General features: G+C 67.1%; 2 protein-coding genes and 1 long non-coding RNA gene across 18 annotated transcripts in view; 2 read left to right on the forward strand and 1 right to left on the reverse strand.

The window, feature by feature from the left end:
• Positions 1–22,233, forward strand: part of PLEC (plectin) — a 162,558-nt gene that overhangs the window by 99,204 nt on the left and 41,121 nt on the right. For all 15 annotated transcript variants that reach the window (XM_050939279.1, XM_050939269.1, XM_050939270.1 and 12 more), the window contains 8 exons: positions 333–394; positions 7,787–7,876; positions 10,954–11,031; positions 11,370–11,462; positions 16,756–16,922; positions 19,563–19,678; positions 19,879–19,985; positions 21,185–21,304. In XM_050939279.1, coding sequence (XP_050795236.1) covers positions 333–394; positions 7,787–7,876; positions 10,954–11,031; positions 11,370–11,462; positions 16,756–16,922; positions 19,563–19,678; positions 19,879–19,985; positions 21,185–21,304 — 833 coding nt within the window. The remainder of the gene's footprint in view (positions 1–332; positions 395–7,786; positions 7,877–10,953; positions 11,032–11,369; positions 11,463–16,755; positions 16,923–19,562; positions 19,679–19,878; positions 19,986–21,184; positions 21,305–22,233) is intronic.
• The window catches only part of LOC127044516 (uncharacterized), a 109,857-nt gene that overhangs the window by 37,723 nt on the left and 49,901 nt on the right, over positions 1–22,233 (reverse strand). The window lies entirely within an intron of this gene.
• Positions 17,709–19,550, forward strand: LOC127044495 (uncharacterized). 2 transcript variants are annotated; one of them, XR_007772498.1, is made up of 2 exons: positions 17,709–18,023; positions 18,065–19,550. XR_007772498.1 is itself a non-coding variant. In XM_050939475.1 (2 exons), exons 1-2 carry the CDS (start codon positions 17,866–17,868, stop codon positions 18,596–18,598), a joined length of 651 nt encoding a protein of 216 aa, XP_050795432.1. In that variant the 5' UTR covers positions 17,709–17,865; the 3' UTR covers positions 18,599–19,550. The 2 variants fall into 2 exon arrangements, 1 of the variants encoding a protein (XP_050795432.1); XM_050939475.1 differs by having other exon boundaries at positions 17,709–17,982.

Raw genomic sequence — 22,233 nt, forward strand, 5'->3', positions numbered from 1 at the left:
GGGGCTCTGGAGCGGGCGCCCTGGGTCGCTGCGCTTGGAGGGCTGACCTGGCTGCTGTGACTCAGTCGGAGTGGGTGCAGGGAGCTGCTCCGGGGAATCACCCGTTGGCTCCTCGTGCCCGGGGCTGGGCATCGGGCACAGCGGGGGGCGTGGCACATGAGTCACTGCAACCGTTTCCTTCCCATTGGCACCCCTGAGTCAGGCCCCTTCCTGCCTGTGCTGAGCTCTGGCCCTGCTGGCCAAGGGGAGCCTGCCCCAGCTCTTCCACTCCAAACTCCATGAGCCCCCTGGGCCCCCCCCCCCACTAACCCCCGTGGTCTCCTCTCTTGCAGATGAGCGAGACCGGGTCCAGAAGAAAACTTTCACCAAATGGGTCAACAAGCACCTCATCAAGGTAAGGGTGCCCCCCCCATCCCCGGACAGAGCCAGGGGGTGGGGCCTCCCTGTGGAGGGCAGAGCAGCAGGGCTGAGCTCAGGGCAGGGCAGGTCCCTTACTTTTAATAGGCAGTGCCTGGTTAGCCTGTGGAACTCACTGCTGCAGGATGGGTGGAGCGAACAACTGACAATGGGCGGTTCTGACTGTGGGGGGGCAAAGTGCCAGCATGGGGGAGGGTCACTGCATTGCTTTCAGGCCCAGCAGCCCAGTGGCAATTCACCTCCCAGTCCCTGGAGCTGGGAGTCTCCCAATGACGGGCCCAGTTATGGAAGGGCCAGAACTCCCCAATCCCTTTCCCAAGGGTGCCTCTCAGGAGGGGAGACCCCCTTGGAGGGGACCCAAGCCCCTGGGGGGCCCTAGCCTCTTCAGTGTCCCATATCTGACCACTCCTGTCTGGTTGTGAGGTGCAGTCTTCCATCCTGCCACGCTACCCGCTGGGCCCCCCTTCATGGCTGCCCTGGCCCTGCCTCAGCCCTGCCCTGGATGGAGAGGGGCACATGGAGGGCATCCCACACCTCCCCGTGTGTGACCTGGGGCTGGAGGACCAGGCTCCGTCATGTGGGAGCCACAGAGTGTGACCGGGGGGCGCTGTCTGTGCTGGGTGGGAGCACCGGGACACCTGGGTTCCTTAGATCACGTCTGCAGCCCCTTCCCAGCTGGAGCCACGGCCCCCAGCCCCGTGGGGCGCTCACCTGGAACTCACAGGCTGTGGTGGGCAGGAGAGCAGACAGTGTGGCACGGGGCCGGCTGGGGCCACCCGGCCCTGCCCAGCACTGCTTGGTAACGCCCTGGCAGGAGCAAGGGGAGCAGTCCCTGCCCGCAGCGAGGGGAGGCAAGGGCCAGCCCTGCCAAAGTATGTGAGGGCGGTGCCTGGGAGGACCATCCACATCTGGCACCTGGCTCCGCTCTCCTCCTGGTGTGGGCCCCAGCCGGAGGGCTTGGGTGGGGGGAGAAGGGGTCCCTGGCAGGGGGCAGTCAGGAGACAAGCGCTGGGCCCCTGAGCATTGGCAAGCTGGTGTGCTCTGACCAGGCAGGGGCTGAAGGGGGCGGTTGCCAGAGCCAGGCAGGGGGCAGTTCAGGAGGGCCAGGGAGCAAGCCCCTGGAGTCTTCTGGCCCGGAAGCAGCCGCTCTGCCCCATACCTGCAGGCTGCCCTGTGCCCGCAGGCAGCCCGGGGCCCGACAGAGCTGGCTGGCTGCCTCTCCTCCCACGGGCTGTGCTGAGTGCACAGCGGCCTGCGGCCCGGCTCTGAATGGACGATTGTGCTCCAGCCCCGTGGAGAAGGGAATGTTCCTGGTGGCGTTGATGAAACAGGATTTCAGAGTTGTGTGGCCAGCATCCTGCTCCCCTCCTCCTCCCCCCCCCGGCCGCAGCCAGGCGCTTGCGAAAACTGGGCTCTTCTGTGTCTTCTGCTGTGGAAAGTGGGCTCTGGCCCCCCAGCAATTCAGCCAGGCCCTTCCGATGGGGCTGGGGAAATGGGAAGTGCCTGGCAGGATGCGCCTGGGCGCTGCCTCCTGCCCGACGGGGCTGGCACCAGAGGGAGGGGCAGGAACCCTGTGGCAGGGAGGGACTGCAGCCTTTTCTGTTCTCATGAGTCACATCATTGTCTGCTCTGCCTTGGAGCTTGCTGAGCTCTTGGCCTCGCTTGCATCTTGTAGCAGGGAGTTCCCCAGGTTACTGCAGTGCATACAGGGGGATGCGCTTCCCTCAAGAAGGGCCCGTTGCTCCAGTGAGGCGAAGGCTGTTATGGGGGGCACTTTTTAGGGCCTCCCTTCCTGTGCTGCCTCCCCCGCTACGGGTGGTGCCATTGGTCGCCTCGGCCCACGGAGTTCCCCCATCTCTCTCATCCTTTGGCAGGTCTGTGCCTGCGTGTGCCAGGCTCTCAGGGCTGTTTCACCCCCATCCGGAGGCGCTGCTAATGCCTGGCCTGGCCAAGCGCGGGGACATAGACACAGCCCCGTATCCAACTGAACGCCTGGCCCGGCCTGGCTGAGCGCAGGGACATGGCCCCGGGCCCGCATCTAACCCAGTGCCCGGTTCGGCTGAGCGCAGGGACACAGACACAGCCCCGCATCTAACCAGTAACGCCTGGCCCAGTTGAGCATGGGGACATGGCCCTGGCCCCGAGTCTAACTCAACGTCTGACCCGGCCGAGTGCGGGGACATGGCCCCGTATCTAACCAGTAACGCCCGGCCCGGCCGAGCGCAGGGACACAGACACAGCCCCGCATCTAACCCAGTGCCCGGCCCAACCCGGCCGAGCGCAGGGACACAGACACAGCCCCGCATCTAACCCAGTGCCCGGCCCAACCCGGCCGAGCGCAGGGACACAGACACAGCCCCGCATCTAACCCAGTGCCCGGCCCAACCCGGCCGAGCGCGGAGACACAGACACAGCCCTGCATCTAACGCAGTGCCCGGTTCGGCCGAGCACAGGGTCATGGCCCCGGCCCCGCGTCTAACCCGATGCACGGCCTGGCCTGGCCGAGTGCTGGGACATAGACGCAGCCCCGTATCTAACCACTAACGCCCGGCCCGGCCAAGTGCGGGGACACAGACACAGCCCTGCATCTAACCCAATGCCCGGTTCGGCCGAGCGCAGGGACACAGACACAGCCCTGCATCTAATCCAACGCCCGGCCCGGCCCAGCCGAGCGCGGGGACACAGACACGGCCCAGCCGAGCGCGGGGACACAGACACGGCCCGGCTGAGCGCGGGGACACAGACACAGCCCTGCGTCTAACCAGTAACACCTGGCCCGGTTGAGCATGGGGACATGGCCCCGGCCCCGAGTCTAACTCAATGTCCCGCCTGGCTGAGTGCGGGGACATAGCCCCGTATCTAACCAGTATCGCCCGGCCTGGCTGAGTGTAGGGACACAGACACAGCCCCGCGTCTAACCCAATGCCCGGCCCGGCCCGGCCGAGCGCGGGGACACAGACACAGCCCCGCGTCTAACCCAGTGCCCGGCTAGGCCTGGCCGAACGCATGGACATTGCCCTGGCCCTGCATCTAACCCAGCGCCCGGCCCGGCTGAGCGCGGGGACACAGACACAGCCCTGCGTCTAACCAGTAACGCCTGGCCCGGCTGAGTGCGGGGACACGGCCCCATATCTAGCCAGTAACGCCCGGCCCAGTTGAGCATGAGGACATGGCCCCGGCCCTGCGTCTAACCCAGCACCTGGCCCGGCCGGGTGCGGGGACATGGCCCCGTATCTAACCAGTAACGCCCGGCCCGGCTGAGCACAGAGACACAGACACAGCCCCGCATCTAACCCAGCGCCCGGCGTGTCCAAATGCGGGGACACAGACACAGCCCTGCATCTAACCCAGTGCCCGGCCCAACCCGGCCGAGTGCGGAGACACAGACACAGCCCCGCGTCTAATCCAACGCCTGGCCCAGCCGAGCACGGGGACGCAGACACAGCCCCACGTGTAACCAGTAACGCCCGGCCAAACGCAGGGACACAGACACAGCCCCATATCTAACCACTAACGCCCGGCCCGGCCGAGCGTGGGGACACAGACACAGCCCTGCATCTAACCCAGAGCCCAGCCAGGCCGAGTGCAGGGACACAGACACAGCCCTGCATCTAACCCAGAGCCCGGCCAGGCCGAGTGCGGGGACACAGACACAGCCCCGCATCTAACCCAGAGCCCGGCCAGGCCGAGTGCGGGGACACAGACACAGCCCTGCATCTAACCCAGTGCCCGGTTTGGCCGAGCGCAGGGTCATGGCCCCGGCCCCGCGTCTAACCCAACACACGGCCCGGCCTGGCCGAGTGCTGGGACATAGACACAGCCCTATGTCTAACCCAACGCCCAGCCTGGCCTGGCCAAGTGCAGGGACGTGGCCCCGGCCCTGCGTCTAACCCAGCGCCTGGCCTGGCCCGGCCGAGCGCGGGGACACAGCCCCAGCCCCGTGTCTAACCAAACATCTAGCCTGGCCGAGCACGGGGACACAGACACAGCCCCATATCTAACCAGTAATGCCCGGCCCAGTCGAGCACAGAGACACAGACACAGCCCCGCATCTAACCCAGCGCCCGGCCTGGCCAAGTGTGGGAACACAGACACAGCCCTGCATCTAACCCAGTGCCCAGTTCGGCCGAGCGCAAGGTCATGGCCCCGGCTCCGCGTCTAACCCGATGCCGGGCCCGGCCCCGCCGAGCGCAGGGTCACAGACACAGCCCTGCGTCTAACCCAATGCATGACCCGGCCGAGCGCGGGGACACAGACACAGCCCGACGTCTAACCCAACTCACGGCCCGGCCCGGCCGAGTGTGGGGACATAGGCACAGCCCTACGTCTAACCCAGCGCCCGGCCCGGCCGAGCGTGGGGACACAGACACAGCCCTGCGTCTAACCCAACGCCCGGCCCGGCCTGGCCGAGCGCAGGGACATGTCCCCGGGCCCACATCTAACCCAGCGCCTGGCCTGGCCGAGCGTGGGGACACAGACGCGGCCCGGCCGAGCGTGGGGACACAGACACAGCCCTGTGTCTAACCCAATGCCCGACCCGGCCCGGCCGAGCGTGGGGACACAGACGCAGCCCTGCGTCTAACCCAGCGCCAGGCCCGGCCCGGGCGAACGCAGGGACATTGCCCTGGCCCTGCATCTAACCCAGCGCCCGGCCCGGCCGAGCGCGGGGACACAGACACAGCCCTGCGTCTAACCCAACGCCCGGCCCGGCCTGGCCGAGCGCAGGGACATGTCCCCGGGCCCACATCTAACCCAGCGCCTGGCCTGGCCGAGCGTGGGGACACAGACGCGGCCCGGCCGAGCGTGGGGACACAGACACAGCCCTGTGTCTAATCCAGCGCCAGGCCCGGCCCGGCCGAGCGTGGGGACACAGATGCAGCCCTGCGTCTAACCCAGCGCCAGGCCCGGCCCGGGCGAACACAGGGATATTGCCTTGGCCCTGCGTCTAACCCAGCGCCCGGCCCGGCCGAGCGCGGGGACACAGACACAGCCCTGCGTCTAACCGGTAACGCCCGGCCCAGTTGAGCATGGGGACATGGCCTCAGCCTCGCGTGTAACCAGTAATGCTCGTCTGAGCGCAGGGACATGCTGCCTCTCGGCAGCAGCCTTTGCTCCGGCACCACGAGCCAGGCCCAGCTCCAGAGAACAGCACACACTGGAGCCCGCCTGCCCTGCCCTCACACGCGTGTCTGGCCATGCACATGCTCATATGCCTGCCTGCACCGGCCCCGTGCCAGGCCTGTAATCCCTGCCCCCGCGCTCGGTGCATTCAGCTCCCGGGGGCAGGGCCTGTCCTGGCTGGGGAGCATCCAGCACACCCCAAACGCGTGCAGCCAGCCAGCCCTGGCACCCGTGGCCAGGACACTGGGCTAACTGCACAGGGCAGCCCATGGGGGGCAGCGCATGGGGCCAGGTGGGCGATGGCCAGGCTGGCTGCACTGCAGGCTCTGGGGCTGGCTGGATGGGAGCTCTGTGCAGCTCTGCAGTTCCGCCTTGGGAGGAGGGGGTCTCTCTGCTTTGGCTGGGCTCCCCCTCACTCCCTGGGACTGGCTCCACCCAGGGTGTGAGTGCTGGGCCGGGCTCTCTGTGGGCTGCACCTGGACAAGCTGAGGGGCTCCCCGGCCACTGCCCGGAGTGGAGTGGCGGGGGGGGGGGGGGGCTAGGATCCCTGCTGTGCTTGCGGCCCCGGGGCGTGGGCAGCAGGCTGAGTGGGGGCTGGGGCCCAGCTGCGACCGGAGCAGCCCCCCGCTGTGCCTGGGAAGCTGAACACCGGGCCTCTCTGCTCCTAACCCTCCTCTCTCTCTCTCCCCGCCCTCCCTTCCTGCGGCAGCACTGGCGAGCAGAGGTAGGTGGCATCCCGTCCTGTGCACAGCGTGACCGACGGCATCGCGCATGGCTCCTGTCTGCCCTGGCTGCTCCCCAGGCAGGGCCATGGGCTCAGGGCTGTAGGGGGCAGAGGCCATGGGCTGGCAGGGCTTGGGCAGCGCACGACAGCGCCTGGAGCCAGGCAAAGGCATCAGAGCTCCTGGGCTCTGGCCCCAGCCTGGCCCTGCCAGCATCAGGGTAACGGGGAAGACAGCGAGCCCAGCCCCCAGAGTGGATCAGGCTCTGAAACCACCAGCCTCTGGCAGTGCAAACGCTGCCAGCCAGGCCCCGCAGACCCCGCTAGCTCCATACCGGTTAGCGACCCCCGAGTGCCCAGCCCCTGCACCCTTGCAGAATGCCAAGGTCCGCTGGCCCCAAGGACCAGAACCCATCCGCTGTGAGACTCAGCCCAGGGCCGGAGCCTGGCTGAGGACCCAGCACAGTGAGTTGATCAGGAAAGACCAGGCATCTAGGTGCCAGGGAGAAGGATACTGAAAACAAATGGTCGATGCAAAACCAAATGGTAGCAAAAAGAACAGGCATCCTTGTGGCACCTTGAGACCAACACATTTATTGGAGCATGAGCTTTCATGGGCTACAGCTCACCTCATTGGATGCATGTAGTGGAAAATACAGTTGGAAGAGAGAGAGAGAGAGATGATATATATACACACACACAGAGAACATGAAACAATGGGTGTTACCATACACACGCTAACGAGAGTGGAGAGTGATCAGTGAACGTGAGCTATTACCAGCAGGAGAGAACAAAACTTTTGTAGTGGTAATGAAAATGGCCCATTTGCAGCAGTGAGGAACAGTGTGTGCGGGGGTGGAATAAACATGGGGAAATAGCGGTAGCATGCTCTCTGGAGACTGCGCACTGCTAACCGGTTCCCCTCCTGGCTCAAGAGCTTTCTCACCCCAAGTTCGCTCCAGTGTTTCCACCCCACTTTCCTGACTACCAATGCGCTGTCCTAGGGTAGGACACCGGGGGTGGGGTGGGGTGGGGGTGTCTCTGCTTTCTAGAAACACCCCAAGAGTTCATTGATTTTGCTCCGAGACAGCACAACCCCCAAGGCTTGTTTGTCCCTGTGTGCTACTTTCCTGGTGACGTCACCGCTCTTGGCTCGAGTTGCCTTCGTGTGTAAATGGGCGGCCGTTGCTAGCTTCCATCGCTCCCATGTCTCCTGTCTGGAGGATTCGAGTTAAGGCATGTCGCCTTTGGGAACGCGGTGTTCTCGTTTGGATCCACACCGCCTTGCATGGCACACACGTGCATTTTGCAGTGATTGTGATGACCGGTGTGACCGTGGCTTTCATTAGAGCCCTTCCATGCTGTTCTTTGGGGAACGAGTCAGATACCTGCCCCCCTTGTCAGCTGGCCCACAGAGGTGCTGGCTCAGGGCAGCCTGCCAGGCTCAGGGCTCGGCCGAGGGCTGGCTGGCGGCTCATTGGCTGCTGTTAGTTTTGCCCCGTTAACGGTTCCTTTCCGTCTCCGCAGGCTCAGCGCCATGTCAGCGACCTGTACGAGGACCTGCGGGATGGCCACAACCTCATCTCGCTGCTGGAGGTGCTCTCGGGGGACACGCTGGTAGGTGGCACTGCTGGGTTCTGGACTGCAGCTTCTGCGCAGCCGCCTCTCTGCTGGTTCCCTCCTCTCCCGTCCGGTGCCCATCCTGCCCAGCGCAGGGAGCCCTGTCCTGGCCGGGTCGGGGCAAAGAGCAGCTTCTGGTCCGGTCTCGGGTGGAGAGGGGAGAGGTTCTCAGGGCAAGTGTCTGCTCTGTGCTGCTCCCCCACCCATGCCACACCCTCCTCTTTCTCTCCCCCATCACCTCCCCCCACCTCCCGCCAGCGCACATCCTCGCCCGCTGACCCATAGGCTGGGCCTCTCGCCCGGCCCAGCACCACCTCCCGCAAACCCTCAGGCCCCTGCAGACTCTGGCTTGGTCCCCTTGAAGGAGGGTCAGGACCCCTGCTTCCCTGGCACACCTGCCTGCTGACCCCACATGCCCTGTGATCCCTGACCTCTTGCTTGCTGTGCCTGCTAGGGAAATCAGTCTGGTTCCCAGGGCCCCCCCGGCTCAGGCCCTGGCCTCACCCCACCCCGCGCCCTGAGACTCGGTTCCCGCGCCCTGCTGCATTGCGGGCTTTTAACACATTAACGGAACTTTCTGCTGCTTTGTATCTGTCTGCTGACCCCTGACCTCTGCCCTCTGGCCTTTGCCTCCTTTCTTTGCACTGCTCTTGCTGGCTAGCCGAGGGAGCGCGACCTGATCAGGAGCTTGCGGTTGGTGAGTGGTTCTGCCTTCGCTCTCGCACGGCCGGGCGCCGCCCTGTTGGCTGGGGAGAAATGACATCATGGCAAGCCCAGCCAATCAGAGCTTTGCTGAACCCGCTGCTCGCCTGTGATTGGCTGAGCTGGCGTGAGGCGCGTACCTGGGCGTTGGGGTGCAGCAGCGGTGCGGGCGCGGCGGGGGGGAGCCCATGGGGTCCTGCTCTGGGGCCTGCAGAGCAGAGACCTCGGAGCCGCGGGCTGGGGACAGCCCAGGGGGCCTGCGGGGGCCGTGGTCGGGGCAGAGCCACCTGGAATTCGCTTGGGGTGGGCTCGTCCGCTGTGAGCTGTACTGGGCTGGAGTGCTGCCGGGGCGGGGGCAGCAGGGGGCGCTCTTCCCAGGGCGTCGCTAGGGGGCGCTGTGCTGCAGGGACCGGGTGGGGGCAGCAGGGGGCGCTCTTCCCAGGGAGTCGCTAGGGGGCGCTGTGCTGCAGGGACCGGGTGGGGGCAGCAGGGGGTACTCTCCCCAGCAGGCAGGGCTGGCCCCACGGCGTCGCTAGGGGGCGCTGTGGGTCAGGGAGCAAGGTGGGGGCAGCAGAGGGCGCTGTCCCCACAGCGTCGCTAGGGGCCGCTGTTGGTCAGGGAGTGGGGTGGGGGCAGCAGAGGGGGCTGTCCCCACAGCATCACTAGGGGGCTCTGTGAGTCAGGGAGCAGGGTGGGGGCAGCAGAGGGCGCTGTCCCCACAGTGTCACTAGGGGGCGCTGTCGGTCAGGGAGTGGCGTGGGGGCAGCAGGGGGTACTCTCCCCAGCAGGCAGGGCTGGCCCCACGGTGTCGCTAGGGGGCGCTGTGGGTCAGGGAGCGGGGTGGGGGCAGCAGAGGGTGCTGTCCCCACAGCGTCGCTAGGGGGCGCTGTCGGTCAGGGAGTGGGGTGGGGGCAGCAGGGGGCGCTGTCCCCACAGCGTCGCTAGGGGGCGCTGTCGGTCAGGGAGTGGGGTGAGGGCAGCAGGGGGCTCTCCCCAGCAGGCCATGCAGGTCCCAGTGTCCCAGCTTGGCGCTTGGGGGCGGGGGCTCTCCCCTCTGTTGGCGTGACTGCAGTGCCCCAGCATTCGTGTCTGGTCTGACACAGAGGTCCCGGTCCCTCTTGGCCATGCAAGCGCTAGGTCCCTTTTTGCAGGGCGGGAGGTTTGCACTGCATGATGCCCCCATCCCTTGCACTGTCCTCGATGCCCCTTGCAGGCTCAATGAGCACCACGTGCTGTGTGGCGTGTCACCACTGCTGTGCTCGCCCCTCAGGGGGCTGTTTCCAGGGGGTGCCATCCAAGGCTCCAGAGCTGTCGCTGCCCCCAGGCCGTATGGGGAGGGCACAGGAAGGCAGAGCCGGGCCCTGGCGCTGGTGAGTGCTGACCATGGGGCAGAGTTGGCTGGCTGTATTCAGGTGCCCTGGAGGAAGCTAGGAGCAGCCGCCCAGCCGTGCTCAGCACTTTCCTCGCTATTGTTTCATTCGGCACGTTTCCTCCCAGCGCTCCGTGGGAGCAGCTAGTGGCTGAGGATTTCCGGGCCCAGCCCACACCCCCTGTGCTGCCCCTTCCTTCAGGCTCCCCGGCCCGCTGTTCCAGAGCCAGCTAGCGACGGCAGTCCGGCTGGGACGTGCCCCCTCTGCTGGGCACTGCCCTCGGAGCCTGCAGCATGGGGAGTGGTGGTGACCGGGCGGGCTGTGCTGGGGGCAATTGGCTCTGTGATCTGGTGAGCCCTGGCCCTGTGCCCCAGCACTACCGGGGGCACCAAGGCCAGCAGCCCTTCCTCTCCAGCCCCTGTCCTCCGTCGGCATGGTTTGCAAGCTCTGTGCTAACCGTGCCTGTGCCGAGAGCCCTGGTCCCGTCCTGAGGCCTCGACCACAGCCCTCCGCACGCTTGCAGCCTCGGGGCTGGGGCAGCTGGGGATCCCTGGGGGCGATTCTTCTCTGACCCTGGAGAGCGGGGCTCCGGCTTCCCCTCTGGTAATGGGCTCCCGAGGCTTAGGGCGGAGGGTAGTGCAGGGAGAGGGGCTGCCACCCCCGATGGCTGCAGCCCCTTGGGGTGCCTGGCAGCCCCTGGCCTGCTGGGGTGTGGGGCAATGGAACAGGTGCCTGGAGGAGTGGCCAGTTAGGGCTAGCTAGGCTTGGCGGGGGAGGAGGGGACCACTCAGCTCCCTGCCCCGCCCTGGGGGGATGGGTGCTGGCACCTACTGACGGGGCACTAGGTGTTGGGTTTCTCTTGCTCTCACTTCTCTCCGGAGCCCTGGCTCTGCAGTTTGGCTGCTGGCGCTGCCCTGCGTGGGGGGAGGAGTGCTCAGGGCACTGGGGGGCCCTGGCGCCTCGGCTCGGTCACTCACCCCCCTGCTCCTTCTGTCTCTGCAGCCCCGCGAGAAGGGGCGAATGCGCTTCCATAAGCTGCAGAATGTGCAGATTGCCCTGGATTACCTGAAACACCGGCAGGTGAGCTGCGTGCGTGCGTGAGGGGGCAGGTGAGCTGTGTGGGGGGGGCAGGTGAGCTGTGTGTCCTTGTAGGGGACAGGCCCGACCGGGGAGCAAGGGGAGGGGCAGGCTCCACCCCTGCTGAGATGGGGAAGGGGTTTCCCCAGGGGCAGGGGAAGGACAGGCTCTGCCCCTGCTGAGTTGGGGGGGGTCTCCCTAGGGCATGGGGGAGGGTCAAGCCCCACCCCTGCTGAGATGTGGGGGTCTCCCCAGGGGCCAGGGGAAGGGCAGGCCCCAGACCTGCTTCCTGAGGAGCCCACCGGGCCCCCTGGCGTAACCGCGGCTCTGGATTTCGGCAGGTGAAGCTGGTGAACATCCGTAATGATGACATCGCCGACGGCAACCCCAAGCTCACGCTGGGCCTCATCTGGACCATCATCCTCCATTTCCAGGTGAGCCTGGGTCCACCTGCCCCACGTGCCTGCCCTGCCCCTCCCCAGTGCCTCCTGCGGGGAGCTCCCCCCACAGCCAGCCCCATGTCCTGCCCCTCCCAGCCAGTGCCTGCCCCCCCACAGCTCCCCCTGCTGGGAGCTCCCCCTACAGCCAGCTCCTGCCCCACCCTCCACAGCCAGCACCCTGCCCTGACCCCCACAGCACCCCCTGCTGGGAGCTCCCCCCACAGCCAGCTCCTGCCCCACCCTCCACAGCCAGCACCCTTGCCCTGACCCCCACAGCACCCCCTGCTGGGAGCTCCCCCCACAGCCAGCTCCTGCCCCACCCTCCACAACCAGCACCCTGTCCTGACCCCCACAGCACCCCCTGCTGGGAGCTCCCCCCACAGCCAGCCCCATGTCCTGCCCCTCCCGGCCAGTGCCTTCCCCCCCACAGCTTCCCACAGCACCCCCTTCTGGGAGCTCCCCCCACAGCCAGCTCCTGCCCCACCCCCCCAGCCAGCACCCTGCCCTGACCCCCACAACACCCCCTGCTGGGAGCTCCCCCCACAGCCAGCTCCTGCCCCACCCTCCACAGCCAGCACCCTTGCCCTGACCCCCACAGCACCCCGTGCTGGGAGCTCCCCCCACAGCCAGCTCGTGCCCACCCTCCACAGCCAGCACCCTTGCCCTGACCCCCACAGCACCCCCTGCTGGGAGCTCCCCCCACAGCCAGCTCCTGCCCCACCCTCCACAGCCAGCACCCTGCCCTGACCCCCACAGCACCCCCTGCTGGGAGCTCCCCCCACAGCCAGCTCCTGCCCCACCCTCCACAGCCAGCTCCCTGCCCTGACCCCCACAGCACCCCCTGCTGGGAGCTCCCCCCACAGCCAGCCCCATGTCCTGCCCCTCCCAGCCAGTGCCTTCCCCCCCACAGCTTCCCACAGCACCCCCTTCTGGGAGCTCCCCCCACAGCCAGCTCCTGCCCCACCCCCCCAGCCAGCACCCTGCCCTGACCCCCACAGCACCCCCTGCTGGGAGCTCTCCCCCCAGCCAGCCCCATGTCCTGCCCCCCCCAGCCAGTGCCTGCCCCCCCACAGCACCCCCTGCTGGGAACTCCCCGCACAGCCAGCCCCATGTCCTGCCCCTCCCAGCCAGTGCCTGCCCCCCCACAGCTCCCCACAGCACCCCTGCTGGGAGCTCCCCCCACAGCCAGCGCCTGCCCCACCCCCCCAGCCAGCACCCTGCCCTGACCCCCACAACATCCCCTGCTTGGAGCTCCCCCCACAGCCAGCTCCTGCCCCACCCCCCCAGCCAACACCCTGCCCTGACCCCCACAGCACCCCCTGCTGGGAGCTCTCCCCCCAGCCAGCCCCATGTCCTGCCCCTCCCAGCCAGTGCCTGCCCCCTCCCACAGCACCCCCTGCTGGGAGCTCCCCCCACAGCCAGCCCCATGTCTTGCCCCTCCCAGCCAGTGCCTGCCCCCCCACAGCTCCCCACAGCACCCCTTGCTGGGAGCTCCCCCCACAGCCAGCTCCTGCCCCACCCCCCCAGCCAGCACCCTGCCCTGACCCCCACAATGCCCCCTGCTGGGAGCTCCCCCCACAGCCAGCCCCATGTCCTGCCCCTCCCAGCCAGTGCCTGCCCCCCCCACAGCACCCCCTGCTGGGAGCTCCCCCCACAGCCAGCCCCATGTCCTGCCCCTCCCAGCCAGTGCCTACCGCCCCCCCCCACAGCTCCCCACAGCACCCCCTGCTGGGAGCTCCCCCCATAGCCAGCTCCTGCCCCACCCCCCCAGCCAGGACCCTGCCCTGACCCCCACAACACCCCCTGCCAGGAGCTCCCCCCACAGCCAGCTCCTGCCCGCCCCACAGCCAGCAACATGCCCTGACCCCCACGACGCCTTCTGCTGGGAGCTCCCCCCACAGTCAGCTCCTGCTCCACAGCCAGCACCCTGTCCTGACCCCCACAGCACCCCCTGCTGGGAGCTCCCCCCACAGCCAGCCCCATGTCCTGCCCCTCCCAGCCAGTGCCTTCCCCCCCACAGCTTCCCACAGCACCCCCTTCTGGGAGCTCCCCCCACAGCCAGCTCCTGCCCCACCCCCCCAGCCAGCACCCTGCCCTGACCCCCACAACACCCCCTGCTGGGAGCTCCCCCCACAGCCAGCTCCTGCCCCACCCTCCACAGCCAGCACCCTTGCCCTGACCCCCACAGCACCCCCTGCTGGGAGCTCCCCCCACAGCCAGCCCCATGTCCTGCCCCTCCCAGCCAGTGCCTGCCCCCCCACAGCTCCCCCTGCTGGGAGCTCCCCCTACAGCCAGCTCCTGCCCCCCATCAGCTCCCCACTGCGCCCCCTGCTGGGAAAGGCCAGGGCTGGAGCTCTCTCTGGTTCACTGGCTGCCCTGGGCCTGAGCGTTGGGTAGGGCAGGGCCCAGAGCTGGGAGGCCCAGTGGGAGTGCTGTGGGCAGGGCTGGGGGGGGGGGGGCGGGCTGCTCTGGAGTGGGGCGAGACCTGGGGGCTCCCTGCTTCTCCCTGCCCCAGCCCGGCACTCTCCTGGAGCCAGCCGCCCTCCAGCTGGAGCGTGGCCCTTGGCCTCTGCGGAGAATGCTCTGCCAGTCCTGGCGCGGTGGGGGCGGGGAGCTGCCGGGGTGGGGAGCTGCTGGGGCGGGAACGTTGCAGCCGCAGGGGCAGCGTTTTGGAGACTGAGTCACCTGCTTCCTGGGCCAGGCTGCCAAAGCGCGGCTTAGCCCCAGGGTGGAGCCTGGCAGACCCACGGGCCCTGGCTGGCAGCCGCGAGCTAGCCACAGTCATTTCCTGTCCCTGCTGGTGCGGGAGCTGCCTAGTTCTCACCGACCACCTGGGAACGGCAGGAACTAGTGGAGCTGCCCCAGCCGCCGGGCACAGGGTTCCTGGCCTGCCCGCATGGCCGCCTGCTCCATCGCACGCGGTCCCCTCCTGCGGGGGAGCCAGGGCCGGCGCTTCCATTGAGGCGAACTAGGCAATCGCCTAGGGCACCAGGATTTTTCGGGGGCGGCATTTTGCTGGGGGGTGGGTGGCAGGCCGGTCCGGTGGAGCTGCTGCAGTCGTGCCTGCGGACGGTCGGCTGGTCCCGCATGGCTCGGTGGACCTCCTGCAGGCATGGCTGCGGCAGCTGCACCGGAGCCGCGGACCAACGGACCCTCCGCAGAAATGGCTGCGGGAGTGGCACGCAGGGCGGCGAAATGGCCGTGCGCCTAGGGCATGAAAAACTCTAGCACCGGTCCTGGCGGGAGCCCTGTACTGCCTGCCTGGCCTGGAGCTGGACCTTGCTCGTGCGCTGCTCTTCCTGGCCAGGCTTTGCAGCTCCTCTGCTTGTAGGCCCGGCAGAGCGCAGTCCCCAGGGCTGGCGCAGGGCCCCCCTTTCCTGCAGGCCGCCCTGGGGCGGGGGGGCGGCTCAGCATGCAGAGCCCAACCAAAGGGCTCTGAACCCAGGAGTTCTGGTGTTCCAGGAGGCTGCCCGTGGGCTCCTTTCCCTGCCCAGAGCAGGAGAACGGGACCAGGCTGGGGTCCGGGCAGTGCCCGGGGCAGAATCCCTGCTGCAGCAGTGAGGGAGCGGCCGGAGCGAGCTGGCCATGGAGTGCCCAGGGCATCGGGACCTGCCACGTGCTCTGGGGAGAGCACCAGGAGTGGAGAGATGCCAGGCGGCTAGCAGAGCAGGTGCTTCCGTCCTGCCTGCTGTCGCGGCCCAGCCTGCAGCCTCTGTCGGGGGGGACGTGTGCAGCAGGACGTGTCCCTGGCTGGGGGCCAGCGAGCCCCCCTGCGGCCAGGCTGCGTGAGGAGCCATGCTCGCTCGGGCTGCGGTTCAGGCCCATTTCCGCCGGGGTTGGGAGTTTGTGCCTAGCGTGGCCGCTTGTGGTGAGCGCCAGCGACTGGCAGCCTCTAACCGCCCCCCGCTGGCGGCGGTCCCAAGTGAAGCAGGAAGGAGGCTGCTGCGTCCTGGAGTGGAGGTGTCACGGAGTCCCAGGTCGGGTGCTCGGGAGCCGCCCTGAGTGAAGCCAAGCAGGATTCTGGTGCAGAGTGACTCCCTGCAGGGCTCCCTTACATCCTCGGCTTCGGTGCTTCCTGGGTCTGATCTCAGAGCGTTCAGCCCCATTCATCCATGAGCTCCCCACAGCGAGTCCCTCTGGGTGGGACCCATGGGGAAGCCTTGAACACCCCCAAACGGCCCTGCCCCCCATTCCGCAGGCAGCAGTGACTCTCAGAAGGGTTATTAGTCGACAGGTCACTGCGTAGGATAGAGCTTGTTAGCGCAGAAATGGGAGACCGACTCCTCCTAGCTGCCTGGCCTCCCTCCTGCCCATTGCCCCTCCTCCCTCCGTTGTCTCTTTCCCAGGCTGGCAGGTCACCTGCTCTGCACCAACACCTCCGGCTGGTCCTTGCAATGACTGGGACCAGCCGTCAGCTGCCAGGATACAGGCTGTCGGCTGTTCTCTGCAGTCAGTCTCAGTCACGCCTGCCCTCTCTGGGTCTGTGCAATGGTCACACCCTTTTCTCACCATCCAGAGACTGGAGTAACACAGAGGGGAAACTGAGGCACTGGGCGATGCTCTGGAACTGCTCCCCACAAAGCCAGGCAGGACTTTGGGGAGCCTCCTCTCCCGTGGAGCAGACTTGTTCAGGGAAAGAAGCTCACACGGCTTCACCTCCTGGATCTCTCCTTGGAGCATTCAGCATCCTCTGCCCCTCCGTGCACTTCCCACAGCGAGTCCGCCCAAGTGGGGTCCTTGGGAAGCCACAGGGTCCTGCACCCCCACTTTGCAATCAGACGTGACTCTCAGCCAATAAAACAGAGGTTTATTCAATGACAGGAGCAAGGTCTAAAACAGAGCTTGTTGGTCCAGTGAACGGGACCCCTCGGCTGGGTCCATTCCGGGGGGCAGTGAGCCAGACCCCCACGTCTGCCCTCACTTCCTATCCCCCGCCAGCTCCAAACTGAAACCCCCTCCAGCCCCTCCTTTCTGGCCTTTGTCTCTTTCCCAGGCCAGGAGGTCACCTGACCTCTGTGTTCACCTTTAGCTATTCCCTTGCAGGGTGAAGGGCCCTGGCCGTTTGTTGGTAGGATACAAAGTGTCGGCCATTTATGCACACTGGAGACTTAAGAAATGAATAGGGGAAACTGAGGCACCCACACAATATTTAGAGGAAAAATTAAGAGCATTCCCGCTTCGTCCCAGGGTGTCCTTGGGCCGAGGGATGGAGGAGGCCCCAGCGGGGCATTGGGCAGGGGCTCTGCAGGGCCAGGGTGGCTGGCTGACATGTGCCCGTCCCTTCCAGATCTCGGACATCCAGGTGAGCGGGCAGTCCGAGGACATGACTGCCAAGGAGAAGCTGCTGCTGTGGTCACAACGCATGGTGGAGGGCTACCAGGGTCTGCGCTGCGACAACTTCACCACCAGCTGGCGGGACGGGCGTCTCTTCAACGCCATCATCCACCATCACAAGTGAGAGACAGGCGGGGGCTGGGCATGGCCTGCACTGAGGGTGGGAGCCAGGGGGGGACCAGGGACTCGCACGTGCACAGGGTCAGTGCCCAGCCACCAGGGGCTGCCCCACGCGCTGTTCTGCTAGCCCAGGGGTGCTGGGTTCCCTTGTGCTGGGGGCCTGGGGGGCTGCGGCTGCTCTGTGTGATCTGGGCCCAACCTCCCCTTGGCTGGGGCTGCCTCCGTGCTGGCAGAGGCTCTGCGGGACAGGGTGACGAGGGTGCTGTGCCCTGCCCCTGCTCGGCTCTGGCAGGCGCCTGCTGCCCCAGGCAGCGAGTTCTGCGGGAGCGTGTCAGGACAGTGAGCTGGATAGTTCAGAGGGGTGGAGCCAGGCCGCGCCCTGCCCCAGTCCCGGAGCCGGGAACTGTTTTCTCTTCCCACACTCTTGGGGGCCGGTGCAGCCCCCCCAGCTAGCACTTCTCCTAGCCACCTAGCCCCAGGCGAGCAACCCGAGTGGATACGCCGCAACTGCTGCCAGGGTCCCCGAGCAGCCTTGCAGTCTGCACGGGGGGTTCCAGAGCAGTGCCGTGAGCAGTGGGCTGGGCAGGTCCAGGAGGGGGGCTCTCCAAGCAGAGTGGGGGCAGCGCATGCAGGCAGATCACATCGGGCCCGTCTCACTTGCCTGCCCTTGGAGAAGTGGATGTTGGCTCGGTGGAGCCCCCTCAGCCGGGCCTGGAGCGTGGGGACTGCGTTAAATGCAAAGTGCCCAGACGAGATCCAGCCCATCAGCTTGTGCCAGCGTCTAACCCTCGTATGCATCGCCTGCCTGGCGCTGCCCATCCCCAGCACACGGGCTGCCCTCGGCTGGGGGTCTGCGGGGCACCAGGCTGAGAGCCGAGGCCGGGCGGGGGGGGCCTGCTGGAGCCTACGTCAGCTCCCGCTTTCCTCTGTAAGTGTAACAAGTATGTGCAGGAGCTGCCCCGCCCCGGGAGAGGCAGGAGGAGAACGCGAGGCTGACAGCACAGCACAGCACAGCACAGCCTCCACTCTGCGGGGAGAGGGCGGGCGGATCAGCCAGTGGGTCCCGGCTCCCAGCACCAGAGCGGGTGGATCAGCCAGCGGGTCCCGGCTCCCAGCACCAGAGTGGGGGACTCAGGCAGCAGGTCCCGGCTCCCAGCACCAGAGCGGGTGGATCAGCCAGTGGGTCCCAGCTCCCCAGTGCCAGGGCGACTCAGCCAGTGGGTCCCGGCTCCCAGCACCAGAGCGGGTGGATCAGCCAGAGGGTCCCGGCTCCCAGCACCAGAGCGGGTGGATCAGCCAGTGGGTCCCGGCAGCGCAGTGCCAGGGCAGGCAGATCAGCCAGCGGGTCCCGGCAGCGCAGTGCCAGGGCGGGCAGATCAGCCAGCGGGTCCCGGCAGCGCAGTGCCAGGGCGGGCAGATCAGCCAGCGGGTCCCGGCTCCCAGCGCAGCGAGCAGAGGAAGGCTTGGGCCCCAGTATGGAGAGGAGCTCGCGGCAGCGGCCGAAGAAGAAGCTGCAGCGCCGCGGGCTGGGCGGCTCAGCGGGGTCCCGGACGGGGGCAGAGGAGCAGGTGGTGATGCTGTGCGAGGAGATCGCTGACCTCGCTGCGCTGGAGACCCCCAACGTCAGCAGCTCGCTGTACTCCCTCCACTCCACCCTGCGCCTCCAGGAAGTGTAGGCACCGCGCCAGCCGGGGCATCGCTGCTGTGAAGACGGGGTGCAGTGGGGGGTGCTAGGGGAGCCAGGTTGCACTGGCTGGGGGGCTGCAGCTGATCTGGTGAGGGGACGGGCAAAGATTGTTCTGCTTCAGCTCACCCCCCAGGGTGCATAATTCAGTTGAAGTCCCCGCGTTTACAGAACCTGGGTGGCCCCCAGGCCGTCTGGCGCAGAGGCGGTGAGGTGGGGGTAGTTGGATCTGCAGAGCTGGAGCAGATCTGCCGGCTTGGGGCAGCGTTCTGGCTCCCGCTCCCTGCCAGGCTGTGGCTCCTGATGGGGCGTGGGGCTTGGCAGGCTGCCATGCATCCGAGCCAGGGGAGCTGCCCCATTGCTGTGAGGGGCTCAGTGGGCACAGCTGTCGTACTGAGGTGTCCCCACCTGGGCCAGGCTTGCTTGGAGCTGGCAGGAGCCAGCCTGATTGCCAGGTGGGGAGAGGGGCGATGCACTCTGCCCTGGAGCATCGGGACTGGGGGGAGCTGCTGTGCTGAGCCGCGGGGGCTGGTTGGAGCTCTCCCAGCCCCACAGCCGACACCTTGCGGGGCGGGGGGGGGGGGGGGATCAGGGGCTGCCAGCCCAGCACGAGGTGTGAGTCAGTGTCTCGTGTTTCCCTCAGCAGTGCAAGAGTTAAGTGCCGCGGCTCGCCTGGCCGCGAGGGGTCCCGGTGCTGCGGCTCGCCTGCCCCTGCAGTGGAGGACGCTGGTGATGTGCTCTCTGTGGGCACAGACCTGGCCCAGCCCGCAGTTCGCCTCACCAGACGGTGCCCCCAGGCGTCCCAGTTGCCGCAGTCCTGGCATGGCATATGGGGGGAGGGGGTGGGGCCACGCTTCGTCAGTGGAGCCCTAGAGCAGGCTCCAAGCTGGGCGTGGTGGTTGCAACTCTGAGGATGCCCAGCCCCTGACCCCTCACCCGCTCCGTCTCGGACGCAGGCCCATGCTCATCGACATGAACAAGGTGTATCGCCAGACCAACCTGGAGAACCTGGACCAGGCCTTCACCGTGGCCGAGCGGGACTTGGGGGTAACGCGCCTGCTGGACCCTGAAGGTACGAGGTGCCACACACACAGCCCTTCCCTGGCATGGGGCAGCCACCTGATGGCTCTGCTTCCTGCAGGGAACCCTTGGGTGCAGCAGCCCCTCGGCCTGGGGGTGCATCCCATGAGCACGGGGGGCAGCCCCCTGCAGGTGGAGACCCCTGGGCTGGGGCTCCCACCACAGCTGCTCACGCTCTGCCCCTCCCCCCAGATGTGGACGTGCCCCAGCCGGACGAGAAGTCCATCATCACCTATGTCTCGTCACTGTACGACGTTATGCCCCGTGTGCCCGACGTGTCGGTTGGCCTGAAGGCCAATGTGAGTATGGGGCTGTGGAAGCTAAGGGGCTTGGGGGCTGCGGCCTCTCTGGGGCTGGCCTGTGCCCAGCCTGTCGAGGCCCAGGAGCCCTGCTGTGCACAGGGACAGGCCGTGAGACGCCAGTAATCCCACTCTCCACGCTCTCTGCAGCGGGGCCCGGTGCGCCACAGGCCGGGGGAGCCGGGGCCATCTGCAGAGACCCCAGGGAGTTAGGCTAAGCAGAGAGCTCCCCCCTATTCCCTTGCCCAGCCCCTGACGTCGCTGCCTTTGGTCTCCAGCTCAGCTGCGCTCCTCTGCAGAAGGGTGGGGGGTCCCCTGTTTCACAGAGCCCCGGGATCAGTGCCTGGCCCCAGCTTGAGAGCGGTCTGGGAGGAGCCCTTCAGTGGGCCAGACCCCCGGGGGCCTCTCGCCCTCCTCAGCCCGAACCCTGGGGGCTCCAGCCCTCCTGTCCCACCCCCCCAGCTCTGCCCAGTGAGTCCAGGTGAGCCAGACCCCGGGGGAGACACGGCCATGCAGCAGGGGAACGCGGGTTAAAGCCCAGACCGGTGGGGTCAGCCCAGAGCCCCATTGGTCCAGCTCTGTCTGTCCGTCCATCTGACCTCCTTGGGCAGTTCCCAGGTGAGAGGCCAGGCTCCTTCCAGCAGCCAGCACCGACCCCCCACCTCACCCCTCAGTCATTTGTTCTCGAGCTGGGGGGTCTTTGCTCAGCCTCCCTGCAGAGGTGGGGAAACCCCTCCCCACCCCCTCCCGCCTTGGGTGCCAGGTGTCAGTGTCCTGGTGACTGGCTTTGCCATTGTCTTCTTGGGTCCTCCACTGATATGGGGTCAGCTGGGCCAGTCCTTTCCGATGGCCCATCATGGCTCAGACAACCGGGCGACATTCATAGCCAGGTCTCTTAGCCTGCCCTGAGAGCAAATGGTCCTTCCCGCTTCCCCACAGAGTAACCTGTGAAATATAGGGGAAGCTGAGGCACACATAGGGTCATAAAAACAGTACTGAAAATTCTGGGTTGGAGGTGATGGGCCAGTCACTGAAGTTCCCATCCAGGGGTGATTCCAGCTGAAGTGGTCCCAGGGAGAGCAGCGGTTCCTGCCTGCCACCGAATCCCCCCCATCCATTTCTGTGCTGTCTCTGTGAACGGCCAGGGCGGGGCGGGGAGGCCGCGGGGACCCCGGGCCATGCTCTCGCCTGTCCCCTAGGAGCTGCAGCTGCGGTGGCAGGAGTACCGTGAGGTGGTGACGGTGTTGCTGCAGTGGATTCACAGTCACACTGTCATCTTCGAGGAGCGCAAAGTGCCAGCCAGCTACGAGGAGATTGAGGTAAGGGGCCCAGCCCTGCAGCGGTGATTCTTGGGTCGGGGCTCTGGGAACCTCTCATCATCCCTCAGGTCCCCGGGCTGCATAGCCCCTGAGCCGACCAAGCTCCATCGCTACAGATGCCCTTGGGGGCCCCCCTGCTTCCTGCTGGGGCAGGAGCAGCTCACGTGGCCTTCTCAGCTGCTGCCTGTCTCCCAGGCCTGGGCATGGAGAGGGAGCTGCCCAGGCAGTACCTGGCCATGCTGGAGTGCCCGTCCTGGTGCGGGGGGCGTGCGATCCGGGGGGGCTGCGCACTGAGCAGGCTCCTGGGGTGGGCTGGGGGGTGGTAGGGCATTCAGAGCCTGAGCTGGCCGGGGGGCCATGGTCTCCAGGCCACATGTTCTGTATCATGGTCCCGTCTCATCATGTCCCGATGCAGCTGCTGCTGGCAGGGGATGAAAGGGCCCAGTGATGAGTGGGGAGCTTGCAGGTGCCTCCCAGGAGGGATCTGGCTGGGCAGGGTGCCCAGGCCCCACCCCCACCCAGGAGCCGCCTGGAAGCCCCCAGAGCTCCCTGGGGAGTGGGTGGTTTCCGCTGGCAGCGAGGGGGAGGCAGGGTCTGTGGTTCCCTGGGGCCGTAGGGGACCTGGCATCTGGCTCTTGGGATACCCAGTTTGTCTCTGCGCTGGCAGCTGTTCCCTGAGGAGCTGGGGGTCTGAGCCCAGCGTAGGGGGCAGCTGGCCCCATGAGGGTCAGGCTGCGTTGGAGGGACCTGGCAGGGCCCAGCTCCTGCCCCAGGGTGCGAGGGAGAAGGCAGGTGAGCCGGGGGAGTGGGCAGCAAACTGGGGGGGGATCACGGGGCTCCCCAGGCAGGGGGAGGGTGCGTGACTCATTCCTTCCATGCCAGCCCCTCGTGAGTCAACAGCCGTGAAGAAGAACCCGCCCGCCCAGCCC

This window comes from Gopherus flavomarginatus, chromosome 2, assembly GCF_025201925.1.
Source record: "Gopherus flavomarginatus isolate rGopFla2 chromosome 2, rGopFla2.mat.asm, whole genome shotgun sequence".
In the NCBI taxonomy this organism is placed as follows: domain Eukaryota; kingdom Metazoa; phylum Chordata; order Testudines; family Testudinidae; genus Gopherus; species Gopherus flavomarginatus.